General features: G+C 38.9%; 1 protein-coding gene across 2 annotated transcripts; it reads left to right on the top strand.

Annotated features, from left to right (window-relative positions):
* The first annotated feature begins 1344 nt into the window (after positions 1-1344).
* On the top strand, positions 1345-8691 carry TRH (thyrotropin releasing hormone). Of its 2 annotated transcripts, XR_003086189.2 has the most exons (4): positions 1345-1948; positions 2923-3135; positions 7141-8026; positions 8167-8691. XR_003086189.2 is itself a non-coding variant. In XM_025175256.2 (3 exons), exons 2-3 carry the CDS (start codon positions 2937-2939, stop codon positions 7608-7610), a joined length of 669 nt encoding a protein of 222 aa, XP_025031024.2. In that variant the 5' UTR covers positions 1345-1948; positions 2923-2936; the 3' UTR covers positions 7611-8691. The 2 variants fall into 2 exon arrangements, 1 of the variants encoding a protein (XP_025031024.2); XM_025175256.2 differs by having other exon boundaries at positions 7141-8691.
* Positions 8692-11293: the final 2602 nt, after the last annotated feature.

Raw genomic sequence — 11293 nt, 5'->3', positions numbered from 1 at the left:
ATTTCTTACGCTACTTCAATGAAAACTTCAGAAATTCACGCATGCATGGACATCAGTTGATCTCTCGTATGTATGTATGTATGTATGTATGTATGTATGTATGTATGTATTTAATCAATTTATATAGCCGCCCATCTAACCACAAGTGACTCTGGGCAGCATACAACAAAGCTAAAAACAGTAAAATACATTAACAATGTACTTGCATTTCATCAGTAAATATTTGGGGCTGCTTGTCCTATTATTATGTCTCAACTGTGTTTACATAATACAGCATTACTTGTACATGTATCCCCTTCCCCAAAAAGCATGACACAATGTGATATAAAAGGCATATGATAAACCCAGTGATCTTTTAATCTCAGAAAAGAAGTGACAGGATTGTGGAATTAGACTACTGCATACACACACACACACACAAAAAGAGAAAGAAAGAGAGAGAGAGAGAGAGAGAGAGAGAGAGAGAGAAAGAGAGGCATTGCTCACTGTGGCTAATGTTGCTTAACTGAAGGGATCATTCTGACAATTGCTCAAATATATAAAGGACTGCTATGCTGCAAAGCTTGTACCGTGATGACTTTTGGGTACATATATACATTGCTTCTTTTTAGAAATATTGGTTTTAAATCAATGTGAAATACCTAATTGTGATATGCAGGCTGTGATGGCAATTTCACCTTCATTGATCATCAACTGATCTTGAAAACAAGGTGATAAACGTGTACATGTGAACAGGGCATAACAGTGTCCTGAATGTACCTTGAATGTATTCCTTATAGCAGCTGGTGAAAATATTAGGTTATTCATCTTTTTCACCAATCAGACAAGTTTAACTTGAACAGCTCAATGTTTGGTTCAAGAGAATTTAATGCAGAGACTTAATATAACTTTTAATCAGAATTTTAGCCAAGTCAAATATCTGGATGCAGATTTTTAGTGCACCATTAAAAAAATATGCTGAAGATTGAACAAATCCACTTAAAAAGAATAGTAAAACCATTCCTAGATATTCTCCACTGGAGAAAAATGAGACTTGAAAATGCTTAAGTGTATCTGAAGGATTTTGTAAAAGTCCAGAACACCATGAGATGTACGATGAAGAGACTGGATGTCACCATCTGATACGGCTGCATAGCACATTCACATTTGTGTATTTTCTAGATCGCAACTTTTTTGAAATTGAAATAGCAACCCCCCCCCCCATATACAAATGAGTAGTGAACAGTATCTCTATATTGGACATAGAAGCCTTTCCAGATGGAAACAGAGGGTCAGCACTCACACGACACTTTGTTACCCAAATGAAAATTTGTTTTCCCTTCTGTAAAATTCAAGACTATATATGGAAGATTTCACTGGAATTGAAAGAGCTGTGGGGTATTGTCTAGCAAACTGTCAGTTACTGAACTGCAAATTCACAGAGAGGAGGCATCCTCAAAAAGAGAAGTTCAATATCAATACCATTTACTGGTTCCATTTTGCTTTTCACATCGCATGAATGACCTGCTTGGGCTTGGCTCATAACAATAGTTTGACATAATGTTCATGTGGACTTATACACACAGGCATATCCCTCATCTTATTTCCTGAAGCAATTTTTTTCCAGCAATCCCTAGCAATGTGAGGTCAGCTCACAACTGTCAGAATTTTAACATGCGCACAAATTTCAGATCCCTGACATCAATGAAAGGAGGCAGGGGAAACGCAGTACATCACATATATTACCTCACAACTATTTGCATAATTGGTCCAGAGGCAGCTCTCTATAAGAAGGGAAGAAGACTTAATCTACCAAAAAGAACTCAGGAGCACTTCTGGTGGATGTCATCTGTGATTCAACGGAGGAAGGCAACTTTGAAGCTCAAACGTGTAAGTGGCTGCAGAAAGATAGGGAGCCGAAGCAATTCTTTCAAAACCTGAGCCAAGGATTAAAGCACCTGGAAGGAAGGTAATAATTTCCATTTAGTTTTCTTCTTTAGGCTGCCTTGCCTGTTAAACTTTTTCTTTCTTATGAACATCTCACAGGTCTATCTGGTTGTGTACAGCTGTTATTCATTTGTTCCGGGTAGTTAATAAAGCAGGCTGTTTACTGGATTGGAAAAATATCTCTTCTGAATGTTAATGCTTGTTCTGTAACACTTTCAACCTGAAGGTGTATGGAAATGACAGTGAATCTCTCTTTCTCTCCCTCCCTCCCTCTCATCCTCTTTTAAAAGGATGAATGCCAATTGCTTGCTCACAAAACAGAGTGAGATAGAAAGAAGAGATCTTCAAATTACAATTGCTGTTAACTTTGCCAGCAAGTTAAAGTGTGTTTTAAATCATTTAGTTAAGTCTTCACAAAAGAACAGCATTTCTCTCATTTTCAAATGTTCTGAAAACATTAGAATCTATTCGACTGAAGTAAAAAACCCTGAGTGATTTCATGAAAATTGTAATTAAGCCATGTGAATTTAAAGCATCCTTTTGGTAGTACAGTACAATACAAGCATTGTATTCCTGTTATAATATTTGTGTACAGGTATTCTTTTTTAAACATAAGCATTTTTTAAAAAACTGGTGCTCGTTCTGATGTATTGAAATAAAGTTTATATAGCTTTAGACTTCTAACATGAATAGGCTTCAGGTAACACACACACACTTAAAGGAGGATAAACCAGACTGTTCTCTCATGTTATAGCCCTCATCTTTGCTCAGAGGCAAACATCCGAATTCATCTGAAGATCTTTAGGCAAACCCAAGTGAGCTCACAGAAAATTAAAGTGACAAGTAATCATTCCTATGGGTAGTTTCATTAGAAGTGAATAAAAACCGAAGAGCCTGCATTTATCTTCTTGACATACCATTTCCCTCCAAGTGACTGGGAATGTTGCATTTCCTACACTATTTTTAAAATCCATTTTCTCCACTTTCTGCTTGTAGGATCTTGTCTCACCATGTCCTCCATTTGGCAGCTGCTGCTGTTTTTCTTCCTGGCTTTTACCAGTGTGTGTGTCAACTTGGGGCAGCAATTTCCAGAAGAAGATGACAATGATGAAAAGAGTCTCCTTGATGACCTTTCCCCAGGGGCAGAAAGTCTCATCTTAAGGTCCATTTTTAGGAAGATAGAAGATGCAGAAGAGGATCTGGATAAAGGTAAATGTGAACGTGAGGACCTCTATGATTACATAACTGATAGTTAATTTCCTGTTGTTTATTTATTTATATGCCCAATTTCTGCCCAGAAGTCTTCACAGTATTTCCCCTCTTTTAAGGCAGTGGGGGTGGGGGGAGACAGCTTTTAAAACATAAGGCACATCTTTCTTGGTTGCTGCGATGGAGAAAAAATGTGGTGTTATGTCTTAAAGCAAATTTGAAATCCTTCAGTTTTTCAGTTGCATGCTAGTGGAAGGTTCTGGGAGTTGTAATTCAATACCTGTGGAAGACACCAATTTTGGGAAGACTGGACTAGTCTTTCTGGAAAAAAAATATGTTATTTGTTACAATATTTACTTATTTGCTAGAGGAGCAACAAAGATGATAAGGGGTCTGGAGGCTAAACCTATGAAGAACAGCTAAAGGAACTAGGTATGTTTAGTTTAACAAAGAGAAGACTGAAGGGAGACATGATAGCAGTCTTCCAATACTTGAAGGGCTGCCACAGGGAAGAGGGTGTTGATTTATTCTCCATAGCACCTAAGGGTAGGACAGAAGCAATGGATGGAAGCTTGTCAGAGGGAGATCCAACCTGGAAATAAGGAGGAATTTCCTGACAGTTAGAACTATTAAGCAGTGGAACAGTTTGCCTCCCGGAGTTGTGGGTGCTCCATCTCTAGAGGTTTCCAAGAAAAGATTGGACAATCATTTGTCTGAGGTATGAGGGTTGGACTAGAAGACATTCAAGGTCCCTTCCAATCCTATGATTCTATGATACATTCAATATACAAATAAATATGCCAATATTATAATTTAAAAATTCAGTATTTAGCACTTCCCAGGAGGCTTGGGAAAGAGCTCTGAAGAACAGCTAATATTCAGGGAAGTCAACATTCAGCTGAGTAGACTGCTTGTTGAATTTTAGTTTAACAGTAACGACGGTGTAGCGTTCTTCACTGTATCTGGGAAGCAACAGGGTAGCTTAGTAGGCACAGGTCAGACTGTGCTATGCAATATGTATATCTCTGCTCTCTAAAAGAAGTAGGCAGCTGGTGGCTTTGATACAATAGCCAGAGAGTTACCATTTCTGCTTTCCCACTTTTCTCAACATCCACTGTGCAAGGCAACTGCCTCACTCTACCTTATGGATTGGCCAATTGTCATGAATTATCAGGATTGATCAGACAAATAGAGAACACAAGGGCCTTCTTGTGAACCATTTCAATTGTTTCCTTTCTTCTAAGTGTAACAAGGGTAGAAAGACATCAATTTCTTTGAAAGCTTTGTTTTTCCAGTCAGATAACTAAGCAAGCAGAATCCAGCTGATACATATGACAGACCTATAATTCTTCCTCTATGCCTCCATCTACTGTCTGCCTTCAAAGGAAGAGAGAATGCAGGCAATTTTAATGGTTTAATTGTGCTATCATTCTGAGATTAATTAGATCCCTGCCAGCAATAGCAATGCCTCTGATAAAATGTCATTGTGCTTGTCCTAAAATGTAGTTGCTATGAAATTCTCCAATGAGTTAATTAAGGGTTCCAGTTAAAACTTAGCTGGCCATCCCTCACTGTTGGCAAAACCTGGAGCTTCTTTCTGGTATCTTTGGATCCTCTTCTCCTGCTGGTTATCTGTACAGGGTAGACAGATCCTATAGTGACCCCATGCCAGTTTCATTTAGATGGTCTTGAATCACCTTGGAATCTTCTGCGGCCTGTATTTTTCTTGGTATCTTTCTTCTTTTTCTCCCTCTCCAATTTCCCTACAACCAGTGTCATGCCAGCTTCTTAGTCATTTAGCTCCTGCTGTCCTCGAGGCTTTCTTTGTATGTGAAAACCTGGTACTTTTCCCAGACTCTGGCTATCATTCACAAGTTTGCCTGGGAAGTCATATGACGGGGTGGCAGACAGGGTTTACTCTCTTCATGCTGTCATGCTGACTTTGATAATGGATCTGATGGCAGATCAAAGGATGGCAAATAATATATTCAAAGAAGACTACATATTTGCTTGAATCTCTTTTCTGATTCCCTATCTAAATGGAGAATCTGGTGAAAGGCAAAGGAAGTCATTCTTTTTATAAGCAGCCATATGCAAAATGGTGTTCCTGAGGAGCAGCATCTTTGAGGAATGCCAGAAGTTTGTTCCTTGCCATTAGGATATATGAGGTTGTATCTGCTGTTCCTGTAGCAGAACCTCCGCATATGTAGTTTAACACTTGCTATAAGACCATGTTTGGCTAGTGTATGGAATCTAAACCACACCATCAGTGAATTGCACATTATGTCAGTGAGTTATTGATACTGAAGGAGTCCCACTCTTTCCTCTATTAATAGTAATATGTCAGCCACCACTTCAAAGAAATTCTCCTCCCACTTTCCAAAATATCTTCTAACCAGTCATTTCAACTAATGCTGTTCTTTAGTCATACATTTCTGAAGTCAAATATCTGAAAAAGTAATTATGATACTTCTTGAGTTCTTGCATTTAGCATCAGTTTTCAAGTAGAATCCACTCACATGTCTATGGACACTTACTTGTCAATGCACTTTCTTGTACAATGGATGCTTGGGGAACTGAATCTGAAGATGAACTGAAGCTGAACCCAAATGTGGACTCTATCAAAGGTATATCTTACATAGTACCCACAGGGTCAATAACCATAAGATTAAATGCCTTTTTCTACATAAGTGCTGTGCTGATCGAAGTCCAATATTGTGTCCCATGTCTCCATGACATTGTAAATCTTTGGGAGATCTTCTGTAGCTAAAGCAACTAGTTTCTAGTTTAGCTGATGTTCTAAAGCAGCTGTAGTACAGGACATCCCCCATTAGTGGGAAATCCTACTTGTTTTATCTCTTGACTTGTCCTACCTCCTAAAACTTCCCCTCTCCTCCTTGAAGTCAGGACACAATGCTACCTTGCTATTCTTCCCTTATCCTTCCTTGTTGCTGCTTTGCCAGTTTGTTTTTTCCTTGCTGTGAAAGCAAGCATGGGTGAGAGGGATGATAGAGAAAAAAGAGAGGATTTATTGAAGGTCCCCAAGTTAACTAGAACCCTAGGTCAAAGGGACAAAAGAATTAGTACAGTATGATCACATGAATTCCTCCAGATCGGATACCTCAAATTCAAAAGGAATTTTGAGGACACAGCTAGCTTAGTCTGAAACAAGGATGGAGCAGCTATACAGTAATTGAGAATGGAAGTAGAGTATGATGCTGGGTGGCAACAGTCTTGGATTATAACTGTTTTAGGGACAAAGTACAACTGGCATGGCACTATGTAGGTTGAGGGTGATAAGAATAGCAGTCCAACCACATCTGGGATTCAAAGTTAGTAAGCAACATTTTAATATGTGATCTCTAATGTGGTACCAAAGTGTATGTCCATGATATATCTGTATTGTGTGTATTACAGAGAAGCTTAAAAATGGGAAGCTGGGATCCTGCAAGTTTCTAGCGTTAACTTTATTTCTAAAATTGCTTCTAAGCCCTAAATGGACGTGACAGGCTTTCTCAGCAAACAACAATGACGGGCAGCTACAATTCAATGCTTTGTTTGCAAGTGTGCCCACCTGCCCAAGAAATAAAGGACACTTGTAAACTGGGAGGAGCGACCTGTGGGAGGAGGGGGCCTGAGGAATGCAGGTAACATTCTGGTTAACTGGTGCTTAATACCTGGTTACAGCAGCCATTTTGCAAATGAACAAGCCCTACCACACTAGCCATTTTACAAAAGTGACAACAAAATGTTCTCAAAATTCCAAAGATCCCATCAACCCCACTAAATAAAGAGTCCTGTTCTTATATCTATTCAGTAACTTATCATCCATCTCCAAAAATCCATTATTTTTCTTTTGTCCACCATCTTTATTTACAAAGTTAAGTCAGCTATTTTGCCTACCTGCTCCTGAGTCAAATTGAATATAGTAATTGTAACTTGTAACAAGAACAGCCATTAGGCAATTTCCAAGTGAGCAGTAACATGAAACCTTTCTTTGGACAGAGCCAGGTGCTTCTCAACTGGATTGGATCACCAAAAGACAGCACCCTGGAAAGAGAATGGTAACAGATTTGGAGAAGAGACAGCATCCTGGCAGAAGATCCTTCTCAGAACAATACCTCAGCATTCCAGCCAGCCAGCTAGCTTATCTGAATGAGTTATCCAAAAGGCAACACCCAGGCAAGAGGTACCTGCCTTATGACAAGCCACAGCACCCTGGCAAGCAAGGCTGGGATGGTGAGATTGAGGGCGAGCAAGCCTTAGAGAAGCGACAGCATCCAGGCAAGAGGTATCTGGGTTCACAGACCCCAGATAATAATATTCTCTGTAACCCCCAGGATTCCTCTGAATGCAGCAAAGGTAGCCTGCTGCTAGAGTTGCTAGATAAGTTAAGCAAAGGCCACAGCGAAGAGAAGCGGCAACACCCTGGAAGAAGATCTTTGTTGGATGGGGAAGTAGAAGCAGAGGAGTGAGGAACATTGTGTGTGTGTGTGTGTGTCCATGTGTCTGTGTATTCACTGTTTACATTCTTCTGAATGATTTCCCCACCTCTTTCTGCTTGCTGACCTTCTCTGCAGGTAATTCTTCACAAGGAGTGCCACACAGAATGGTGGGCAATAGTCCAGATTTAGCACTGTGTGGACCTGTGGATTTCATTTTAAAGACAAGACTGAGGTGTTTCCTTGAGTGGCAAATAGTTGGGTTTGATCCTTGTTTAAAATGAAGTTGTTCATAAAAAGTCATACTGATATTCTTTTTTTCCCAAACACGTGTGGGCCAAGGATAAGTATATGGTGAAGATGGGGATTGTCAGAATAGGAGACTAATTAAAGCTAATCTTGCAGCTCACTGCTGGTGCACCAGCAACAGAGTCATGCTTCCTATTCAGGTCTGAATATTCTCCCATTACAGATATGAATTAAGTTAAAAGTGGAGAACTATAATTCAGCAAGGGATGTGTAGAAGATTATGGTTATTATAGTTCTCCCCTTGTAACTTAATTCATATCTGTAATGGGAGAATATTCAGTCTATACTCTTAATTGTAGAAGATTAGTGCTTACAACAAAGTTACCTTAGAGTATATCTGTGCAGGACTTTCTCATGTACTTAATAAATTGGAAGTGGGTGAAAGAAAGGGACAGTTCATGATTAGATTCTTGTCATACAGACCATAGGGAGTATGATGGTCCACTGACTGGATACTATGGATAGTATCCACTACAGTAATCCACCGATCTGCAATATGGATGGATTAGGGAGGGGACCAACATGCTGCCTTTCTAGACATTACCTATTCGCCATGGAGATCAAAGTCACATTGTCAGATCTGTTTGGTTGTATAGCTTCGATCAGACTTTCCCAATCTGCTGGTGTTGAAATGAGCTGAACTACAGTTCTCATCATTCACAATCTACACATTTGTCCTAGCTGGGTTTTTATAGTCCCAGATGTTTGAACACCATTGGGTTGGGAAAGGCTCACAGTATCATTCAGGACCACCAAGGTGTGAATGTTGTTATCTCCAGAGGGTGAACACAATGGGTTTTTCTAGTAGCTGGAGTTGAGAACTCACTATGGCTTTGTTAATTCTTGAACTGAGAATAATCTCTGGACTCTTAAACTTGAGCGATCACATTGTAAGTCAAGTGATCATTATTAGTCAAGCAGAAACACAAAAGGATTTGAAGGTAAGGAGAAAGACAGTTAGCAATGGGCAATAGAATGGCAGCTACTTATATTCTGCATTCGGTCCTGGAATGAGAAATGAACAAAGTGTCTTTAAAAAAAATCTAGTCCACATGTAGCAGTAATCCATCTGTGGAGGGACAGGGGACTTATGGCTGATATTGGATACTCTCCAGCTGTCCTAGTGTATACTATCTGTTTCCATAGTGGTGGAATATACCTCTCAATGTAGCAATGTGGTTTTCTTATTTTATAATAAGACAACTTTCTCCACTCTGATGCCTTCCCAGTTGGGGGAGGCTGTGAAACTACCAGACCTTAAGTTGTGATAATACAAAAAGCTTCTCTATGCTAATTGCTAAGGTGGAGCAGATGGAAATTCAGCCAATAAATAAGATCCACGTACACTGAGAAACATGCCTGTTTTAGCAAATCAGGTTCTTCTATTATTGCAAGAATTAGTATGGAAAATCTACAGCTGAGAATTCTTGGTTCTGGCTAGATTCGAACAAAGTGGCTTGGAATCAATCCTTCCCTTCAATTCAAAATAATGATTGGTAAAATATAATGATTGGTAACAGCAACAATCATAATTTTAAACAAGAGTTAGTAGATATCTTTATCTTACTGTGTGGATTTTAATTTAAAATGTGGGAAACTCTGCTTACCATGCTCAGAAGAAATGTATTCACTTTCTGTAGATTAAAAGTGTTTACTTGCCATATAAAATTACAGTACCCTGTCCCAATTCAGCTATCATTTTTGATTGTACAGAATTAAGGTAAATAAACAATATACCAAATTAGAATTGACTCCTAGATTGAAAAAGGGGGTGGGGAACTAACTCAATATATCAAGGGGACAAACTTGATATTTTAAAACAAAATTAATATGAGGTGATTACATATTTGTATATAATATTAATTAAATATTCATATAGAAGGCTGTTTTATGCAGAAACAACTTAATTTTTTTTTAAAAAATGCAACAAAAGCAAATGTAGCAGCTTTGTAGTACTTGGGCTCAAGGATTTAATGGACTCCAGCTAATTAAGAATATTTCCATGGTGGTATTCCTACTGCCTGTCCTGCAAACATTTACCTGAATTATTTGACATAAGATTCATAGATTGTGCTAATTTGCAGTTTATTTTAGCAAATGTTCTGAAATCTGCATGTTGTGAGGAACACACACTGGTAGCCTGGAATGATTTTACACAATCTGGGAAAAGCAGGTAGGGAACCCTGCTATTGGAGCATCAGAGAAGGAATCTCACTTAGACTACAAGTTCATAGCCACTAGCTTGGACTCCAATGACCATCATTCCTAGCCACCCTAACCAGTGATAAAAGATTATACAAATTTAGCCCAATAGCATTTAGATGTCTACAGTTTCCTCACTGGTGATGCAAATGCTATTTCATCATCAAGACTTGTTACAAGTTGGTTCATTATGATGGTTGAGTCTCATGAAGTTCCAAAGGACAGATTATTGCTACCCCGGTAAATCTATTGAATCCATTCCAATATATAATTAGGTGACTGCTGAACTTGTGCTTAACTTACTTGATTATTATAATCAATGATCCCCATAAAAGCATAAAAACATATAAAAACATCATAATCAGGATATGATATTTCATGGTGTGTTTTAATCACAATAACACAGAACTTAGTCACAGTACTGGCAATGCTAGCATTAGAATCAGAAATACAAACTTTATATAATAAAGATATGTTCTTCCTGAGTATTGTTGCAGAAGAGGCAAAATAAGAAAATTCTGTATGTCCCTATGGAAATTTCAATACAGCAGTACACAGGCAATGGTTTCAGTCTCTTCTGATCCACATGGGGAAACCTGTTTGGCTAAGGGGATTTTGATGTATCTGCCTAGTAGGAATTTTGATGGTGACACATTACACTGGGTCTGAAAGAGGTAAAGGGATCAGAGGAATCTACCTCCTTTCTGGCAGCTTGCCAGTTACTATGGGGGACCTATCATGCTGGGAAGTACCATAACTTTTTGGAGGGACCCACACTTTGGAGCATAGGCAGATCACGGATCAAGAATCTCTCCTTGCCTTAAGAGTGATCCAAGGAAGAAAGTTGGAAAAAACGGCCTATTACCGCATATGCTTAAAAGCCCTATTGTATTGACTTTCCTGGGAATTTTAGATGAAAGTGGTGTACAAGGTGTGCAGTGTGGAAATCAGATCGGTTTCTCTATGAATCTGGATAGCACTTCCAATCAATCAGATATTCCAAATGCTTCCCCTTGCACCTAGAGCCCAGAATAGCTTCCATTACATATTTTTTCTCCCATTCCGATTTCAAGCCTATGTTGCAGGGAGGTTCCTCATACATCATAGCGATTATGGAACACAGGATGACTCTTCATGGATGCAGGGAATTGCAGATGAAAAGCTGATGGGTTAATTTGCTGTACAACTGGGAAGGGACCAATAAA

The sequence above is a fragment of the Python bivittatus genome, unplaced genomic scaffold (genome assembly GCF_059951505.1).
Source record: "Python bivittatus isolate LINGU-HERP-01145 unplaced genomic scaffold, Pbiv_v1 ctg000080_np1212, whole genome shotgun sequence".
Classification (NCBI taxonomy): domain Eukaryota; kingdom Metazoa; phylum Chordata; class Lepidosauria; order Squamata; family Pythonidae; genus Python; species Python bivittatus.
Note: the sequence above shows the minus strand (reverse complement) of the source record. Positions and strands in the feature narration are given on the sequence as shown.

What these genes read in the sequence shown, in the direction of transcription:
- TRH (XM_025175256.2), top strand. Translation starts at nt 2,937, where the DNA reads ATGTCCTCCATTTGGCAGCTGCTGCTGTTTTTCTTCCTGGCTTTTACC. An exon ending in AGAAGAGGATCTGGATAAAG is followed by an intron (nt 3,136 to 7,140) that starts GTAAATGTGAAC and finishes TTCTTTGGACAG; the next exon opens with AGCCAGGTGCTTCTCAACTG.